Raw genomic sequence first — 21,931 nt, 5'->3', positions numbered from 1 at the left:
ATCTCTCTCCTCTTTCTTCTAGTCAAATCTTTCAATACACTATTATCTCTCTCCTCTTTCTTCATCATGTGAAAGAGAAAAGCTTCATGGTCTTCAATGGTGATCTTTATTTGAAGATAATTTCAGCATCATGTGGTCTGAAAAAATCACAAAGACACACGCACGAGTGTGTGTTTGAGAAGAACGATGACAAGATGAATGTTTTTAGAGAGAGAAAGTTTCGATCTTCAAGTTCAGATCTACATCGTGTGAAAGAGAAATGTTTGAAGATTGTTGTTTTAGAGAGAGAACGACGGCATGATGAAAGTTTTTAGAGAGATGAATTTTTTGTTGTAGAGAGAGAAACAACAATCTTCATCATGTTCATCTATAACACCAAGAACACACATACAAGTGTGTGAGAGAGAAGAAGTTTGAAGTATGTTGTTTTAGAGAGAGAACAAGACACACGCACGAGTGTGTGTGTGAGAAGAAGGTTTGGAGATCTTCTTCGTGTTCATCGAACGGTTATAGATCCGGTAAGTGTTCTTGAAATATCATTTCGCATTTGATTTTGTGTTGAAATGGTTATTAATATGTTTTTGTGTGCTGAAAATGTTTTAGTAATGGTTGTTAATATGATTTTGTATTTTAAATAAATCAAAAACTTTAGGATGAGATTTTGAACGGGTTTTTTTTGTTGGTTTGGTTGCTTGTTTAGGTTTTTGATCTGAACAGTAAGTGTTTTTTTGTTTGGTTGCTTGATTCACAGACTCAGGCCCATAACGTGTGTTGATTTACAGAAACAAACCCATAAAGATATTCAATTGACAAGCTGGATGGATGTAGGCGAAGTTAATGCGTGTTCTAGTAATGGTTAATGTTCATGCATTTTAAATAAATCCAAAACATTAGGATGAGATTTTAAACGAGTTTTTTTGTTGGTTTGGTTGCTTGTTTGGGGCTTTTGATCTTAACAATAATTGTTTTTTTGTTGGGCTGCTTGATTTACAGAGACATACCCATAACATGTGTTAAGCACCTGTTAGAATGATATGTAACGTGTGTTGATTTATAGAAACAGATCCATAAAAGATATTCAATTAACAAGCTGGATGGATGTAGGCGACGTTAATGCGAGAAAATTGAATAAGTCACATCCTTTGGAAAAAGAAGTGTTCGTTCATTTATAACATGTGTTGGTGGTTCATGTTGTAACAAAACACCATGATGTAACCCGACTTGTATTCATGTATATGAAAGTGGTTTGCAAAACACCACGATGTGCATATACTGATCGTAACACGTGTACAAGTTAATATGGAACATACAAGTAAATATTGTAACACCGTATACCTGGGATAACATTTTGGAATGTATAATATGTGTTAAGCCTCTGTTATAATCTTTTTGTAACCTGACATGTATTCATGTATAAGCTAGTGGTTTACAAAACACCATGATGTATATATACTGATCTAACATGTGTTACAATTTGTCTGTTCGGGACATGTAATTGCTTAACATGTGACAAGGGTAAAAACAGTCGACGGGGGCGATGAGTTTAATGGTGAGCTTAGTTAATATCGTAATCTTGTTGTAACCCCACTTGTACAATATCGTAATCTTGTTGTAACCCCACTTGTATACATATGATAACATGTAAGCATCCATTATAACCCGACTTGTATTCATGTATATGAAAGTGGTTTGCAAAACACCATGATGTGCATATACTGATCGTAACACGTGTACAAGTTAATATGGAACATACAAGTAAATATTGTAACACCGTATACCTGGGATAACATGTGTTAAGCCTCTGTTATAATCTTGGTTTAACCCAATATGGTGTCATGTATAAGCTAGTGGTTTCCAAAACACCATGATTTGTATATACATACTGTAACATGTGTAACGTGTGTTAAGCCTCTATTATAACATGTGTTAAGACTTCCAGAATGGATGCATAAACTCCAATAGTAACTTAATAACAACATAGTATACCTGATATAACGTGTGTTAAGCCTCTTTTATAACGTGTGTTAAGACTTCCAGATGTGTTAAGTCCATACCATTTTAACATCGTGTACTAGACAAAACAATAAGAGTCTCACATTACATATTACTAGTAAACGAAAATACATAGCACTAAGAAAATGATGTACTGGTAATTTTGGAATATATAATATGAAACGGGTCATTTGTTTTGCACATTTTGGAATGTATAACATGTGTTAAGCCTCTGTTATATTTTTTTGTAACCTGACATGTATTCATGTATAAGCTAGTGGTTTACAAAATACCATGATGTGTATATACTGATCTAACATGTGTTACAATTTATCTGTTCTGAACATGTAATTTCTTAACATGTGACAAAGGTGAAAACAGTCGACGGGGGCGATGAGTTTAATGGTGAGCTTAGTTAATATCGTAATCTTGTTGTAACCCCACTTGTATACATATAATAACATGTAAGCATCCATTATAACCCGACTTGTATTCATGTATATGAAAGTGGTTTGCAAAACACCATGATGTGGGTGTGCGTATGCCAGGGAAGTTATAAAAATGTGTTTTCATGTCACATGTAACACATGCATGTCCGAGAAGTTCAACCTATAACACGTGTTAGTTGTGTTGTGCTGTAACATAAACATGATCATGATCCTTGAGCATCTGATCCACGTTTGACGAAACCAAACGGTCCTGAGAATTGGATCTTATTTCCCTTGAATCCATCACCGTCCTAATAACAAAAAGATAAGATAACCGTTAAGTCGTTAACCAGACATAAATATTAACACATTCATAGCCAGAAGTTCAGACTATAACACGTGTTACATTGGTTGTGTTGTAAGACAAACTTGGCTTAGCTGTGAAACAGGAGTTCAGACTATAACACGTGTTACGTTGGTTGAGCTGTAAGACAAACTTGGCTTTTCGTTTTTAAAAACAGATGTGCCGATTATTAGACGTCTAAAATAAAAAAATCGAGCATGTGTTAAACACGTCATAACTATAATAATTTAAACTGTATGGCTATGTCTAATAGGATAAAGTGTAACATGTATTAGGGGACGATGTTCAAAATTGCAATCAGATCCACATTGTTTGAGAATTAAGCAAACCAACAAAAAACAATTACTGTTCAGAGATCAAAAGCCCTAAACAAGCAACCAAACCAATGACAAACTTTTTAACACAAAAATAAAAACCTACAAATTACATAAACATGCACCACTTTTTAGAACCATTTTAACAAAAAATCGTGTTCCTCTATAAAACAGCCACTACACAAAAAACTATTAACAATTATTTTAACAAAAACATCAAGTGTGAAAATGATTTTTCAAAATAATACTCAAGAGATTGTTGTTTCTCTCTCTAAAGCAGCAACTTTCTCTCTCTAAAACACTAACCGGATCTAGAACCGTGCGATGAACACGATGAAGATCTTCCAACTTGCTTATATCTGTGTATTCTTGGTGTTCTTGATGAACATGATGAAGATTGTTGTTTCTCACTCTATAAATCTGCTTTCAACAAGCATGAGCACACCCGAGATGAAGATGACGACGTGAGATGAAGATGAACACACCCGGAATCAGCTTTCAACAAACAGAGATGAAGTTCATGGAGTTTGGAAATGGGGGAAGCTAAAAGGTAAAGAAATGAAGTTTTGAAAGTACATCTAGATGTGAGGTGGGTAAAGATCGAAGTAAAGACCTTGTTTAGGAAGTTGAATGCTCCATAGTATATTAATGGTCGATCTAGTATTAAAGAACTTGTTTAGGAAGATGAAGATATTTTGAAAAAAAAATTTAATTTGAAATATACTAAACGAAATGGAGGATGAATGATGAGAATGATGTGATGGGTACATTAATGATGGTGTTAAATCATGTTGGTCAATAGATCTTTGGGGTGGGGTAGGCATATGTAAATTTACTATAGTGCCCTCAAAAGCAAAAAAGGAGATGAAGTTGGGTGGGACATGTGGCCAAATGTAGGCCATGTGATTGGTTTTCAAGGTTTTCTAAAAATCTAAGGTTTCTTGTAGAGCATTACCCTAGTTAAATATAACCATTAAATAATAAATCAAAACAAAAGAAGTCTAATACACCACCAAACGATGAATCAACTTTAACTAACTTAGACATAATTATCCTCAAAAATGTCTTAGCATATCCAAATTTTAGCTAACTTAGAAAAAAATAGGGTTTCAAGTTTTCAATATCTTTAGATAAAAAGTTTATTATTTATTATGTTTTAATATAATCAAACGAACACAGACGAACGTAACCGGACATCTTACCGAATGTTCACGAACGCAGTCGAACGAACGAGACATATGTTCGTGTTCGTTTGCTAAGCTAACCGAACAAAATTTTTTGTTCGTGTTCGTTCGTTAAGCTAATCGAACGAACTTCCCGCCAAACGGTTCACGAACTGTTCGCTGAACGTTCGGTTCGTTTACAGCCCTATCTTTTATCACCTTTTTGTGATACAATTATATTTAAAAATGTTTTCCAAAATCCTAAATATTTATCAGCTATACTTACAGTGATTAAATTTTTGTATTCTGCAATAACTGCCGTTATGAGAGATTTTATACATTACTTGAACCTCGTTACCATTGGCAAAAAAGTTAGTCAATAGTAGCATGACCACAAGCACGGGGGAAATTGTGCCCCAGTGGCCATAGCCTATAACTAATTTTATTTTTACATTAAATAACTAATACATTTAATGTATGATTGAAATAAATCTAAATAGTGTGTATATAAAATAGAGTTGTATTAATCACTATCAAAGTATATTAGTTACATTAAAAAAATATATTTATTGAATAGAGTTGTATTAATCACTATCAAAGTATATTAGTTAAATTAAAGAAAATATATTTAATAAATCTAAATTACTATTAACATTATAAAATAATTTATAACATAATAAAATATGTCAAATATATTATATTCTACTTTTAATATACTAAGGTTATATTTTAAATCTTAGTCACGATAAAATATTAAATAATAACATCATAATTATTTAATTAACATATTATATCTGATAAAGTTATAGCTATTAATTTGACAGAAAATGATATACATCATTTTCTGGGCTAATTGGTTTTATGTCATAGAAAATATATTTGACAAAGTAATGTCATGAGACACTATTAAGTTCAGAGTCACTAGTTGAGAGAATGATCAACAGTGATATGACCAGAAATATGACTAGAATCATTAGTTGAGAGAATGATCAACAATGATATGACCAGAATCACTAATTGAGAGAATGATCAACAGTGATATGACCAGGGTCACTAGTTGAGAGAAAGATCAACAGTGATGTGACCAGTCATTAGTTGAGAGAATGATCAACAATGATACAACCCCAGTCACTAGTTGAAAGAGTCACTAGTTGAAAGAATGATCAACGATGATTTGACCACTCTCACGGGAATTTCTTAGTGACAAATACCTTTGCATAATAGTAAGATATAGTATATATCTATTACTTGACAAACTGCACTATTGGACGAAAATTAGCCAATAAGTGATATGACCACCGTCACATCGGAACTGCCACCATGTGACAAATAATGATTGAGTTTTTGGGTAAATATAAATAGATATAAAAACCTTGATGCTATAAAGTATAACAATATATTTTTATAAAAATGGAATGAACTCGCCAGTATAAATACAAATAGTGATAAATGTTTTCAAAACATGTTTTAGGTAATTTGTTGTAAAGATAATAGGAGGGAGCTATGGAGTACTAAAGGTTTAAATAAAGTGGCTATAAATACCTAAATAAAAGAAGAAATTTATGTTTTATTTATTTGGGTTTATCCCTATAAAAACAATTGAATTGAATATGAGTTTTAGCCCATTTGTTTAATATTAAAAGTTTGGTGTTTTACAAACTCTAAAATTATTTCCTAACTACGGTCCTAATGAAAACTTTTCCGCTGCCAAATTAATAAATAGTGATACTATCTTACTAGCTCGCGACTCCCGCTCCCAGGGTGGAGTCGGGGGCTGTGACACTTGGCATACTCTGTTGAGGGTTTATTCCCCTGTACCCAAGAGAATCGTGTTGAAAAATTTCATCATAAGCCAAGTTTATCCCTATAAACACACTCTTCAATGACAAACACACAAGCAACATTATAATTTAAAACAATGAATTTTAATTTACCAGATATGAGTTTAGCGTCGGCTCACTTATAACTTCTGGATGAAAATTAGCTTCCATAGAATCATACTAATACTACCCCCACAAACACGAACAATCAAATCTTAAAATTGTTAATTAAATGCACTAAATTAACACAAAAGTAGCAATATCAAAAGTATAATTAAAGTTATAACTACTTACAATGGCGGACAGCATACCAGTGGTGGTTAGCAGATGGTGGATTTGTCGGTTGTGCTGGTCGATTGGGTGGCATTGACGACCGATTGAGCGGTAATGGCTGTCGATTGAGAGGTGGCGAGATCGCCTTAGTGGTGGTTGTGTCCGATGGTAGATTTTCTCCTTACGAATGTAAATGAATATAGAATAAACATGATAATATATAAATCAAATGTCATGGTAGTGAGTGGTTATTGCTATCAACGTGGGCTTGAGAAAAAATGAGGAATAAAACTGTTGAAGAAGGAAAACTGGACATCACAACCACCCAGAAACCTCTCCTTCTAGAAGGTTTTTTAAAGGGCTGAGATTTGATTTCAGTCTCATCCAACGATGGAGATAGATTTTAGGAACCATTTGATTTTAAGGGGAACATAAGTTATATAATTACTTTTCTCATGTGGGGGTTTATTACCATAATAGCACCCAATACTCAAATGGACGCCTGCTTCGTGGTTCTTACCACATTCTTACTCGTTGACTAATTTCTCCTAATTTTCACGAAAGTGTTTATTTTATTTGGCATGCGTGAAACTTACATATTGTATTTCTCCCGGGGGTGGGTCTAGGTAGAGGGCTGGGTGGGTGAGCGCACCCATTGAAAAAAATTAGTGTATTTTATAGGGCAAAATCCCGATCACACCCTTTGAAAATTTTGTTAAACCTCTCGTTCGCACCCCAGAAAATAACTCATGGGTCCGCCACTCGTTTCTCCCTTAATTTTATTGGATCAAGTGCTTTAACCATGCTTCTATCCCTGGGATAAATCTTAGTTAATTAACGAAAACCGGACTATAACCGATTAACCATAACCAAAGTTCGGTTATGGTTAAGGAATTCCATAAACGAAGCTAGCGGTTATGGTTAATTCTAAAAATCGAACCAAACCGACTCATGCACACCCCTAACCTTCGGTACAGGTACGATTCAGTATTGAGCAAAATTTTACATAGCTTAAAATAGAAACGAATACAGACTAATAGCAGGTAGACGAGCAACAAGCTATGCCGCTACCCCATTCTAGCAAACCCTACCCTGCTAAACACAAAATTATGCCCCTTAAAATGCGTGGTGTTACTGCTTACCACCTACTGAACCCGCGTGAGGAACCGCACCACGTCAGGGGCGAGAGCCCCAATGGTATCGAAAGCGAACGGGACGAACACGTGTTGATTCTCGATGCAAGCTTTTTCATGCTTAGCTACTTTGCCCGCTTCTGCCTTGGTTATCACCTGGCCCTCCACAAACCCGTGGTCCCTTAGCCCAATGAGGGAGGACACACCTGTCAAATTGACGCACGCTTGTTTCCCTCCTTCCCATCCAAAAACAAGAATCTCGGTGGGCCGTAGGGTAGATCTCCCTTCTAATGGATTGGTCAAGAAGTTCACCGGGGCTTCCTTTTTGGCCGAGATCACTGCCCGCTTAAGAACATCATGAAGGACATCTTGTTGAACGTATTAGATTACCCTCTACACCAAATCTCGAACAGTCAATAAACTATGATTTCCAGCTGAGTTTTTGAGTGTTTGAGAGTGAGATTAGTGAGTTTGAAAAGTGAAAAATGAGTGGAGGAGGCTTGGGTTTTATAGGGAATGATTAGGTTGGTTGTTGGGTTCATTAAGTGCAAGAAACACATCTAAATAACACAAAATGGACCAATAATCGCGGCTGAAACACACATCTGCGGATCTAGCACCCTCGCGGGGTGCAAGCCAAATGGAGCTCCAAGTCGCGGGCCGCGAGCAAGGGGCTGGTGGTTCAAGTTTGTTATTTTGGCAAATTTAGTCATTGTACTTATGTTTTAAGGTGCTTTAGGGTGTTTTATGTATAAAGAACCATATGTAAAGGTATGTAATGTAATTAAATTATAAAAAATAAATATAAACAAGTATAAATAAGTATGTTTATCGAGATTAAGTATCGTATTCGCATAAATTGAGCATATAAGTCACATGTTTGTAAGTTTAACGCATTCTGCACGAATTATGATTAAAGTATCAGATGTTTAATTAATTCGAACGTATGAACATGTATGAAATGTGTATAACATGAATGTAAAGAAATACGAATTTTATCATGATCCAAGTCTTGGATTTTACAATGATTACAACGAAAAGACGAAGACAAGAACACAAGACTTCCAAAAATATAAATACAAACAACGTTTTCTAATTATGGAAAGTATGAAGAAGCAGGGCGTTAAAGGAATCGCATGTAGGGACCTCTATTTATACTACTTTGAGGCAGTGTAGGTGGTAGAAGTGTGTTATGATTGGAATGTTGAAGTGGGTTTTGAGATAAACATCAAAATAACGCGAAATAAGCGATGATTCTTGCGGATTAAGATGGAGATAGGGTTTATCGCTGAAAAACGGACTGAAAAAGCATTGAAACGAGGTTCCGGAGTTGCCGGAATCGTCGCCGGAAAAACCGGCCGGAAAATCGAAAGGGATGAAGCACTGTTTCTTGTTTTGAATGTTTGAGATATTTCACAACTGGTCCCTGAGTTTTTGTATTTATTAAGAAATGACCTTTATACTTCTATAATGCCTTGTTTATAATTTCATTAAGTGACAATACTGGTCCTGTTGTTACACGAAACATACGTGAGAATGAGGAATTCATTGATATTTTTTCTCTTATTCCATTTTATCAAAATTAACTTACATATTTTTCTAGTCTAGTTTACTTACGAGAAAGGATGCTATACAAGACAATAATTCCATGCGAAACATACGTGAGAATGAGGAATTCACAAGTGTCATTGGCAGGAAAGGTATTCTAGTAATTTTTCAAGTGAACAACTTCCTCCATTGGTTTTCAAACAACTATAACTTTACATACGTTAATATATTTTTTTTAAATTACACCGTATTAATGATCATTTCATTCTCTTTAATCCGAGCGACCTATTGCTATAGTTTTCTTAAAAAAACTATAGGATTTTGAATACACAATAATCCATTACGTGATTGCATGATTTTACATACCCAACATGTAACAACTCTCACTAAAATTAATAATTAGAATGATAATTAATCAATAAGAACACCCTAATTGAGACACCCAAATAATTTGGCACTAACCCTGAAATTTCCGGAATAATCGGAATCAGGATCAGGCCCCTAAAACTCAGGGGGGTTAAACCCTAATTGATATTTATCTTCAAAATTCGTTGTGTGCACTGGAATTCGATTTAGTTGTTGAGTCACCTAGGCTACACCAGTGAGAAGGCTAGTCTACAAGCCTAAACACGTCCCTTACGGACCGTAAGGATTATGGCTTACGGACCGTAAGCTAACCAGGTCCCTTACGGACCGTAAAAGTCAAGCCATACGGTCCGTATGTGAGTCGATTTTTGCACTATAAATAGCCGACATTGGCAGTCGACTGATGATGTTCCAAGTTCGATCAAACACTTTCTGTACGTCAAATTAGATCGATTTTACTACAATTAATCACACACTAGTATCAAGGTGCTGCCGCGGAACAGGGTAATTACTCGATCGCTATTACGATTCATTTCCGGGATCGATATATCCAAGGAATGCCTAAGTGCCGCCCACATTGGGCTATGCTTTGTCGTTTGTCGATAATTCGATAAATGAGTTGAAGCATTGTACTTTGTCGTTTGTCGATTATTCGATAAATAAGTTGAAGTACTATACTTTGTCGTTTGTCATTTTGATAAATGAGTTGAAGTATTGCACTTGGTCATTCATTGAGAGAATTTGATCTCGGGAAGTTATCGTAACTGCTGTATTGATCACTAACTCTGTTTTGTGTGCATTATTGTGAAATTAGGTTAACAGGGATAAAATCATATTCTGTCAGTACTAAATCTGCAATGTGAGTCATTCTCTTTTTATCAATTATTTTACAATACTCCAAATCATTTTCCAAAAGTTATACTTACAGTGATTAAGTTTATGTAATCACCAAACTACAGCCGGTATGTGGGGTATTGTGCACATTATTATTGTTTTAATCACATTAGGTGGGCGAGCCTAAAAGAAAAGTGATATACGTCACTCATTGGGACAGCCAATGGTGATATGACCACAGTCACAGAGCTGGTCTGTGACAAATACCTATTCTTGAATGTTGGTTGATAATAAACATATGTAAAAACTCTTAATACTGTAAATTATAACAAATGTGTCGTTTTCAGTAAAATGAATGATTCACTCAGTATTTCCCCGCTGACAAAACCTTTTTCAAACATGTTTCAGGTGATCTGCTGTAAATCAGGAAAAAGTGCTGACGAGCATTTCAAGCTTAAAATAGTGGCTCAATATAAAATAAATAAAGATGTTTTGAAATAAGGATTTATCACTAAACTTATGCATTGTAAATTATCGGGTTTTATCCCGAATTGTGAAATAAAAATAATCGGGAAAAAATATTTAGCTTTATAACGATCCTGATGTTAAAATTTCCGCTGCTAAACTCAATTAAACAAATATCACGGGATTTCTGTCCCGCGGCTCCGGAAACGGGTCAAACCGGATCGGGGGCCGTGACAGAAATTTGTATATGTTAGCCACTGTGGCAGAACATGCAAATCTTTAGATGCCCTAAAATTTGCAAGCCGTACTTCCCAATAAGTAAATAAATAAAGTGAAATGAATCTGAGTGTGTTTTCTGTATTTGTACAAATAGTGTGCAATAAAACTTCCATGTTATTTGATAAACTTTGTTCCAAAGTTTTAACTTGATATTTTGTGCATTTTGCATATATGCTACACAGCATGAACGAGATATCTGAAGCTTTTCAGAACCTCAATCTGTACCCAGTAAATATTGAAGTTTCTCATGAATTTACGGGATACTTTGCTGATGTGGACCAACCTGTAAAATTCCCTACTCCACCAGTGACCAAACCAAAAAGAAGACCAAAGAAAAATTATGTATGGGGAAGCCGTATACGTAAGAAAAAGTCAGTTACAAAAACCCCTAGAACTAGTAAACCTTTAGAAAAAGGAAAAGCAATTATAATCCAGGAAAACCCTAATCCGCAAGAGCAAGAAATTGAAGCCAATAATGAGTCTAGGCAAATGGAGGAACAGTTTGATCAGTATTCTCAAGAAATAGAAATAGAAATAGGGCAAGGATCTAGGACAACTCAGGTAGAAGTGGGAGAGAGTTCTAATCAAAACAAAAGAGTTATTTTTCAGGATCAGATAGATATTCTACTAGAAAAATGTGAAACCATGCAACCTGCCAACACAGGTATCTTTACCTATCCTATCCAAAACCCAATCCCTATGAATTTTGCACCAACAATCACTGAACCAATAGTCCATGACCAACCTGTAGAAATGGAAGAGTGGTGGACTAACGATTGGCAATTCCAAAATATTGTCAATAGCCCTTACTCGTTTCTTCCACAATTCGACCCAGAACCCCTACCCAATCCACCAATGAGTAATGAAAACCTGGCTGAACTTCGCCATTTCGGTGAAGAGTTGATGGATGCAGGGAATAGAATTAGGGAAATAGGGGGACAGATTGCCTGGAAATATGACGAGAGGGAACTCCGTTTCTAGAATGACAAGTAGGAGAATGGTGAAACTATCTTTGTATAATAGTAAAAGTAAACAGTAAAACCAGTTGTAACATAACGAATAAAACGTTGTAAAATATCAGTGTGTATTGATGCATACTATACGGATATAACATGAAATCGAGAAATCGATAATTTTGACTTTATGTGTTATAAATTGTTCAATTATTTGTGTAAATTATTAATTGCTAATTACTCCTAATAAATTATCATCAGATGGCAAATAACGATAACGAACCAGTAAATGAAGTTAATCAATCAGAGCAACACCCAGAAGATCAATATATGACCAAACAAGATATTGAAAATATGGTTGCCCAAGGAATAGCCAACGCAATTCCAATGTTCGTTGCTGCTATGAAAAATCCAAACGATCCCCAACATATCGTTCCTAGTAAACATACTACTGAAGATAACTTCAGTAATAGTATAAATGGGGGCAATGATCATATAAACCATGACAATGAATCTCAGCACACACAGCATCCTAAAAAGCGAAAAGCTGCAACACCTGGTTGCACTTTCAAAGAATTCCTTGCTTGTAAACCCGCTGAATTTGCAGGCAACGAAGGAGCAACTGCAACACTGCGATGGTTAGAAAAAACCGAAGCAGTAATTGCAATAAGTAAATGTGCTAAAGAAGATCAAGTCATGTATGCCTCAAATCTGTTTAAAGAAGGAGCACTAGAATGGTGGAACACAGTGCTGCAGGCAAAAGGCAGAAGGGTAGCTTATGCTATGACTTGGGACGAATTTAAAAATCTTGTCGAAAGAAAATTCTGTCCTGAGTATGAGAAGGAACAGATGGCAAATAAGTTCCTCAATCATCGAATGACCGGGGTAGATTGTCGTGGTTATACTTCGACATTCTTCGAATATGCGAGAGTGGTACCTAATCTGGCTTCGCCAGAACCAGTACTTATTTCTCGCTATATTTGGGGATTAATTAGCGAAATTCGCAATATCGTTAAGGCTGCGAGACCTCGCACTATTGACGATGCGGTCGAATTAGCTAACACCTTTACTGATGAGCTGATACGCACACGAGACGAAGATAGGAAGAAGGAATTAGCTCAGAAAATTACCCAAGGATTTAGGATGGGTAATAGTAGTAATTTCAAGAAGAAAGGAACAGGGCAATCTTCAACTATGCCATTCTGCAAATTTTGCAAAAAGAGACATTTTGGAAAATGTAATAGAATTTGCAATTTTTGCAAAACAACCGGACATCGGGAAGAAAACTGCAGAAAGAAATCCATAATTTGTTACAGTTGTGGGGAAGCTGGACATATCAAACCAGAATGTCCTAAGTTAATCAACCCAGTAGACAACAAACCCAAGGCAGCTGAAGGAACTACTAAGAAGAATGTTAGAGCATTTCAGCTGACTACTCAAGAAGCAGAACTCATTCCGGATGTGATCGCCGGTACGTTTTTAGTTCACAACATCTATGCCAAAATATTATTTGACTCTGGTGCAAACCAAAGTTTTATAAACACTTCGTTTTGTCAAGCTCTTAAGTTACCATTAACTACCGTCAGGCAGATCTTTACAGTCGAAACTGCAGATGGGAATTCAGTTAAAATCAATCAGGTTTTGCAAAAAGTAGAAATAGAACTCTCAGGTCATAAATTTGTTGCAAACCTATTTCCTATGAAATTAGCTGAATTCGATGTTGTGTTAGGAATGGATTGGTTAATAGCCAACCATGCTCAAATCATATGTGATAGAAATTCTATAGAAATCCAAGCACCCACTGGAGAGATAATTAAGATTTCAGGAGATAAACCTCGGAAACCATTGAAGTTCATATCAGTAATGAAAGTTGCTAATTATGAACGGAACCAAGGAATAGTATATATGATTTCAGTAATCATTTGTACTAAAGGCAAAGAACTCAAGGAAATCCCTGTAGTCTCAGAATACCCAGAGGTATTTCCAGAAGATTTACCTGGGTTACCACCAGACAGAGAGGTAGAATTTAGGATTCATCTAATTCCAGGAACTACACCGATAGCCAAGGCACCTTATCGATTAGCTCCTACCGAAATGCTAGAATTAAAGAAGCAATTAGATGAATTATTAAGCAAAGGATTTATACAACCTAGTTCATCCCCTTGGGGTGCACCAGTGTTGTTTGTGAAAAAGAAAGATGGATCAATGAGAATGTGTATTGATTATAGAGAATTGAATAAAGTTACAATTAAGAATCGATATCCATTACCAAGGATTGATGATCTTTTCGATCAATTACAAGGAGCTAGGTATTTCTCTAAGATAGACTTAAGATCCGGATATCATCAGTTGAAAGTTCAAAAGGAAGACATACCTAAAACTGCTTTCAGAACTAGGTATGGTCATTATGAGTTTACAGTCATGCCCTTCGGATTAACTAATGCCCCAGCTGCATTCATGGACATGATGAACAGAATCTGTAAACCATATTTGGATAAATTTGTAATCGTGTTCATTGACGATATACTGATTTATTCCAAAAGCCAAGTCGAACATTGTCAGCACTTACATGCACTCTTAACTTTGTTAAGAAAAGAAAAGTTGTACGCTAAATTCTCAAAGTGTGAATTCTGGTTACAAGAAGTGCAATTCCTAGGACACATGGTAAATCACGAAGGTATTCATGTAGATCCTGCTAAGATCGAAGCAATTACCAACTGGAAGGTTCCACAAACTGCAATGGAAATTAGAAGTTTTATAGGTTTAGCCGGTTATTATAGACGATTTATTAAGGATTTTTCTAAGATAGCCGTACCATTAACTAAGCTAACCTGTAAAGCCACTAAGTTTGAGTGGGGACCAAAACAAGAAGAAGCCTTTAGAATCTTAAAGCAGAAATTAACCAATGCACCAATCTTAGCCTTACCAGAAGGAACAGAAGATTTTGAAGTATATTGCGATGCTTCAAAATTAGGATACAGATGTGTGTTGATGCAACGCAAAAAGGTAATTGCGTATGCCTCCAGACAATTGAAAAAGCACGAAGAAAATTATACAACTCATGATTTAGAACTAAGAGCCATAGTTTTTGCCCTTAAGATTTGGAGACATTATCTGTATGGAAGTAAGTTTACTTTTTATACAGATCATAAGAGTTTAAGATATATATTCGGGCAGAAAGAATTAAACATGAGGCAAAGAAGATGGATGGAAGTCTTGAGTGATTACGACTGTGATATTCAATATCATGAAGGAAAGGCAAACGTAGTTGCTGACGCATTAAGTCGTAAGTTCCATGAAAAGCAAAGACGAGTCCGTGCTCTTAGAATAAATCTACAAGTAGATTTTAAGAGAACAAGTGAAGGAAATCCAGAAAACGGCAATCAAGGACGATGCCGAAGGAATGAAAGGTTATCTAACAGAATTAGAGCAAGGAAATGATGGAATGTGGAAATTCCACAAAAGCAGAATTTGGGTACCTAAACAAGGAAATTTAAGATCAAAAATCTTAGAAGAAGCCCATAAATCTAGGTATACTGTACACCCAGGAAATAATAAGATGTATCAAGATTTAAGAAAGAATTTCTGGTGGATAGGAATGAAAAAGGATATAGCTGAATACGTATCTAAGTGTTTAACTTGTTCACAAGTTAAAGCCGAACACCAGAAACCCTCAGGCTTACTGCAACAGTTAGAAATGCCTGTATGGAAATGGGAACTCATAACAATGGACATTGTTACTAAGTTACCCAAAACCAGAAAAGGTGATGATGCAATTTGGGTAATCGTGGACCGATTAACCAAATCAGCTCATTTTCTGCCAATAAAGGAAACCTTTAGCATGGAAAGATTAGCCAAGCTATATGTGGATGAAATAGTATCCTTACATGGAGTCCCGCTCTCCATTGTATCGGATAGAGATAGTCGTTTTACCTCCCGATTTTGGACAAGTTTCCAAGAATCAATGGGAACCCGACTCAATCTAAGTACTGCATATCATCCACAGACCGACGGACAAAGTGAAAGGACGATCCAAACTCTGGAAGACATGCTTCGAGCATGTGTAATTGACTTTGGAGGTAATTGGGATAACCATTTACCATTAATTGAATTCTCCTATAACAATAGCTATCACTCAAGCATTGAAGCCGCTCCATTCGAGGCACTGTATGGACGCAAATGCAGAACGCCTGTATGTTGGGCAGAAATAGGAGAAAGTCAATTATCCGGTCCAGAAATTGTGCAAGAAACTACAGATAAGATAACTCAAATCAAGGAAAGATTGAAAACAGCCAGAGATCGCCAAAAGAGCTATGCAGACAATCGTCGTAAACCACTTGAATTCCAAATAGGAGACAAAGTATTACTAAAAGTATCTCCTTGGAAAGGAATAGTCAGATTCGGTAAGAAAGGAAAACTGAGTCCCCGATATGTTGGACCATTTCCAGTGATTCAACGAATCGGACCAGTTGCTTATCGGTTACAATTACCCGAAGAACTAACTGGAGTACATGATGTATTTCATGTATCCAACCTCAAGAAATGTTTATCAGATGAATCTCTGGTAGTACCTCTTCAGGACATAGAGGTAAATGAGAAACTGAAATTCATAGAAAAACCTTTACAAATAGAAGACCGGAAAGTCAAATTTCTCAAAAACAAACGACTTGTACTGGTGAAAGTCAAATGGAATTCCAAGAGAGGACCAGAATACACTTGGGAATTGGAGTCAGAAATGAAGCGCAAATATCCTCATCTGTTTCAGTAAATCTCGAGGACGAGATTTTTCCTAAGGTGGGGAGGATGTAACAACTCTCACTAAAATTAATAATTAGAATGATAATTAATCAATAAGAACACCCTAATTGAGACACCCAAATAATTTGGCACTAACCCTGAAATTTCCGGAATAATCGGAATCAGGATCAGGGCCCCTAAAACTCAGGGGGGTTAAACCCTAATTGATATTTATCTTCAAAATTCGTTGTGTGCACTGGAATTCGATTTAGTTGTTGAGTCACCTAGGCTACACCAGTGAGAAGGCTAGTCTACAAGCCTAAACACGTCCCTTACGGACCGTAAGGATTATGGCTTACGGACCGTAAGCTAACCAGGTCCCTTACGGACCGTAAAGGTCAAGCCATACGGTCCGTATGTGAGTCGATTTTTGCACTATAAATAGCCGACATTGGCATTCGACTGATGATGTTCCAAGTTCGATCAAACACTTTCTGTACGTCAAATTAGATCGATTTTACTACAATTAATCACACACTAGTATCAAGGTGCTGCCGCGGAACAGGGTAATTACTCGATCGCTATTACGATTCATTTCCGGGATCGATATATCCAAGGAATGCCTAAGTGCCGCCCACATTGGGCTATGCTTTGTCGTTTGTCGATAATTCGATAAATGAGTTGAAGCATTGTACTTTGTCGTTTGTCGATTATTCGATAAATGAGTTGAAGTACTATACTTTGTCGTTTGTCATTTTGATAAATGAGTTGAAGTATTGCACTTGGTCATTCATTGAGAGAATTTGATCTCGGGAAGTTATCGTAACTGCTGTATTGATCACTAACTCTGTTTTGTGTGCATTATTGTGAAATTAGGTTAACAGGGATAAAATCATATTCTGTCAGTACTAAATCTGCAATGTGAGTCATTCTCTTTTTATCAATTATTTTACAATACTCCAAATCATTTTCCAAAAGTTATACTTACAGTGATTAAGTTTATGTAATCACCAAACTACAGCCGGTATGTGGGGTATTGTGCACATTACTATTGTTTTAATCACATTAGGTGGGCGAGCCTAAAAGAAAAGTGATATACGTCACTCATTGGGACAGCCAATGGTGATATGACCACAGTCACAGAGCTGGTCTGTGACAAATACCTATTCTTGAATGTTGGTTGATAATAAACATATGTAAAAACTCTTAATACTGTAAATTATAACAAATGTGTCGTTTTCAGTAAAATGAATGATTCACTCAGTATTTCCCCGCTGACAAAACCTTTTTCAAACATGTTTCAGGTGATCTGCTGTAAATCAGGAAAAAGTGCTGACGAGCATTTCAAGCTTAAAATAGTGGCTCAATATAAAATAAATAAAGATATTTTGAAATAAGGATTTATCACTAAACTTATGCATTGTAAATTATCGGGTTTTATCCCGAATTGTGAAATAAAAATAATCGGGAAAAAATATTTAGCTTTACAACGATCCTGATGTTAAAATTTCCGCTGCTAAACTCAATTAAACAAATATCACGGGATTTCTGTCCCGCGGCTCCGGAAACGGGTCAAACCGGATCGGGGGCCGTGACACAACACATAACTATGTGATTTTGAATACCCATTACGTTATTACACATTCAACATAAATCATTACATGATTACAATTTCAATATAAATCCATTACTTGATTACACATTTAATATGATTTGTTATAACTAATGTGATTACAATTATGCTTATAACGTAATCACTCAGTGTGTTTCATATAAAATACTATAATTAGATCACGAAATGGGTATTCAAAATCACGTACTCACGTAATAATACATACTCAACTATTGTTACATAATTACATAATCACTTAGTGTGGTTACACATACTATAATGAATTCATGTAATCACGTAATCGGTATTCGAAATCACGTAGTTATGCGCTGGGTATTCAAAATCATGTAATCACGTAATAAGCCTACCCCTTCGTACCAAATTTTAGAGACCTAGCGAATTGCGATCCCGTTCCATGTTACAGTATTTGAGAGTACCACGAACCATGAGAATAGGTATATTTTGGATGGGCCTCTTATTATTAACGAGGTTTGGTCGTGGCTTAAAATACAAAAAAAAGAAAGCTTTTTATTCAAAATTGACTTCGAGAAAGCATACGATAACATTAATTGGAGGTTTATGGTGGATGTCTTTCACCAATTGGGTTTTGGGGTTAGATGGTGTAACTGGATATGGGGAGTTCTTTCGTCGGCTCGTGCGTCAGTTTTGGTTAACGGATCGCCTACTTTTGAGTTTAAATGTGGTAAAGGGATGAGGCAAGGGGATCCCATTTCTCTGTTTCTTTTTGTTGCTGTTATGGAAGCCTTGTCTCGTTTAATTGACAAGGCAGAAGTCGTTGGTTGCAAACCGAATTCCCTTCCATTTAAGTATCTTGGGCTTAAGTTGGGGGCTAATATGAACTGTGTAAATAATTGGAGGCCTGTGTATGACATTTTTGAATCTAGGCTTGCTCTTTGGAAATCCGCTATGATGTTTATAGGAGGGAGAGTTACGCTTATTCGTTCGGTCCTCGAGAGCCTTCCCAATTATTACTTCTCCTTATATAAGGCGCCATTGAAAGTTGTTAAAGATCTGGAAAGCCTCATTAAAAAGTTTCTGTGGGGAGCTGAGGGTCGAGTGAGGTTAGAAAGACTCATTGGGTGGTGTGGGATAAAGTTTCTTTGCCTAAGAAGTTTGGAGGGTTGGGTTTTGGTAAACTAAGTAGTATTAACAAAGCTCTTCTATGTAAGTGGGGTTGGAGATATAAAAAAGAAAAAAGATAACATGTGGGTTAAGGTGGTGGATGCAATTCACTACGGCGGACCAGCTTAGTCGTTTCTCCCTGTCAAAAAATCTTTAGGAGGAGTTTGGAATAGTATTGTTTCTATTTTCAACAGGCTGTTGGATGGTATCTCTCGGCCCTGTGATTACTTTAGGGGATCGGTGGGTAGGGGAGATAGTATACTGTTTTGGTTGGATCCTTGGTTGATGGAGGTTCCTTTAAAGGAGGTGTTCCCTAAGTTGTTTGCGCTTGAAGTTGTTAAGACTTGCTCGGTGCGTGATCGGTTGTTAGGTGTATGGATTTGGAAACATGAGCCTGACATGGTTGACGAGTTGGCGGAGTTGTCAGCTCTCAACGAAGCCATCGCTCCGGATTGCTTAATTGAAAGGATGGACGACTGGAAATGGACTCCCGATCATTCCGGCTTATTTTCAGTTAGCTCCGTTAAGTGTGTTTTGGAAGGTGTCAACAACAACATCAGCAACTATGTGGTCGAATGGTGCAAATGGGTCCCGATTAAGTGTAACGTTTTCGTTTGGAGAGCGGAATTAAACAGAATTCCCACTGCCGATGCATTGCGGCGTAGGGGCATTGTTGTGGGTGACGAGGCTTGTCCTCTTTGCAAGTTGGAGATTGAATCGGTGGAGCATCTCTTCACGTCTTGTGTAACGGCTGTGGTCCTGTGGCAAAATATTAGTCGTTGGTGCCGAATTCCTCCTATCTTTGCATTTTTATTTAAAGATTTGTTGGAGATTCATAAAGCAAATTCCATTTAATCTGGGGATAAGGTTATAGTTCAAGGTATCATTTTCATCTCGTGTTGGTGTCTATGGCTAGCTCGTAACAGGGCGGTGTTCTCGGATGTAGAGGTCAAGGTGGAAGGTGTGTTTAGTGAAGTTAGATCTTTAGGCTTTTTGTGGTTCAAGCATAGATCCAAGTCCAGTTCTGTTTCGTGGTCGAATTGGTGTAAATTTGTAAATATGTAGTTGGTTGTTTGTTGCCCCTCCCGGTTTTCGGTTGTGGGTGTGTTTTAATGAAGTTCTCTTAAAAAAAAACAATAATAATAGCTTTGGGGTGAAGATCTCAGGTTCGGAAGAACAAAGCTTCTTTTTGTGATGCTATCTCTGCTAGAGCCCTCTTTAGATAGAGTAGTAACCAAATTTTGGTTATGTATTTGGTAGTTCTGTCGGTGGCACTCCAACTCCAACTGATTTGACGTTATTACGTTTATCCAAAATATAGCCGTGTACAAAACATGTTTGCGGCAACGCGTGGGTAAGAATACTTGTTTATTTCAAACCCTAACCAAATACAAATTTGTGGATCCATATATATGAGAAATAAAATATATAGAAAACAAACTTACTTATTTCTCCTCTTTTATTCTTGTTATATTAATTAATCAATAAATTAATTATATATTCTTATGTTCCCTTAAAGTCAAGGGAATAAAATACATTCTCAACCATTAGATTAAGATGAGATTAAATCCCGACCCTTCTAATTCACAAAATCCTTCTAGAAGCGGAGGTTTTCAGGCGGTTTTCTCATTCCAGTCAATGTCTCCCCACGTCCTCTACCAGCAGTTATACATCTTGGATTATGAGCTGTTGTGCAAGATATGTGTAGTCCGTTCAGAACCAGGTGCGGACTTTGATAATTTATAACTTCTACGATCTTCTTATGATATTGTTATGTTTTGTTTTGTTTTGTTTTAGTTGCAGGTCTTTGTCATAGTTTGATTTTGTCGCCTTCATTTCATGTGGATCGATACAGCTACCAGGTAAGAATAACCTACTACTTCTTTTTGGTTTCCTTTGTTTATCTCTAAACATTGATGCACAACAATTGTAAATCTTCTAACGTAGTGAAATTTGTTTCCTTGATTTTCATTTTTTTATCATAATTTTATTTAGAATGTTATTGCAATGCTAATCATCCGGTTCAGTACTTCTATTTGTTTGGTTCACTACATTTGGTATTTGTCAAAATTCTGGTTTTCGTTTAAAGATGTTGATGAATTTTAAGAACTAATGAACCTAAATCAAGTTAACTTAACGGTGATCCAAAATAGTTTAACTAGCCTATCACGATAGATAGCCCTAATATAACTGAAATTTGAAAAGGGTGAATTTTACAATGAGGAAGGCCGGGGTTCCATGATAGATAACACCCAATTGACAGCTTTTATTTGGCTTGGTAACAATCATACAAGGTCACATATATACATAAGGCTTAATGTGTATTTCGGAGTTCAAAAATCCTGCTGTGATATAAATTCGTTTTTGCAGGTTTTTGCGTTTAGAGATATAAGTTCACAGTTTCAAGCGACGTTCCTACGTCAGCGATTGAAGTCTTATTCTCACAATAGTCGTAGTTTCACAGCAGTCACATGTTCAATTTGAATTGAAGTCTCAGGGTATATTGA

At 36.3% G+C, this 21,931-nt stretch overlaps 1 protein-coding gene across 1 annotated transcript; it reads left to right on the top strand.

Annotated features, from left to right (window-relative positions):
- Window positions 1-18,860: 18,860 nt before the first annotated feature.
- LOC110932755 lies at window positions 18,861-20,279 on the top strand. Its single transcript, XM_022176011.2, has 2 exons — window positions 18,861-19,363; window positions 19,619-20,279. The coding sequence occupies exons 1-2, from the start codon at window positions 18,861-18,863 to the stop codon at window positions 20,277-20,279; spliced, it is 1,164 nt and encodes a 387-aa protein (XP_022031703.2).
- The last annotated feature ends 1,652 nt before the right edge of the window (window positions 20,280-21,931 follow it).

This window comes from Helianthus annuus, chromosome 4 (genome assembly GCF_002127325.2).
Source record: "Helianthus annuus cultivar XRQ/B chromosome 4, HanXRQr2.0-SUNRISE, whole genome shotgun sequence".
Taxonomy (NCBI): Eukaryota; Viridiplantae; Streptophyta; class Magnoliopsida; order Asterales; family Asteraceae; genus Helianthus; species Helianthus annuus.
Note: the sequence above shows the minus strand (reverse complement) of the source record. Positions and strands in the feature narration are given on the sequence as shown.

Coding starts and splice junctions, on each gene's coding strand:
- LOC110932755 (XM_022176011.2), top strand. CDS start 18,861: ATGGTGGATGTCTTTCACCAATTGGGTTTTGGGGTTAGATGGTGTAAC. Junction 19,364..19,618: donor GGAGCTGAGGGTCGAGTGAG/GTTAGAAAGACT, acceptor TATTTTCAACAG/GCTGTTGGATGGTATCTCTC.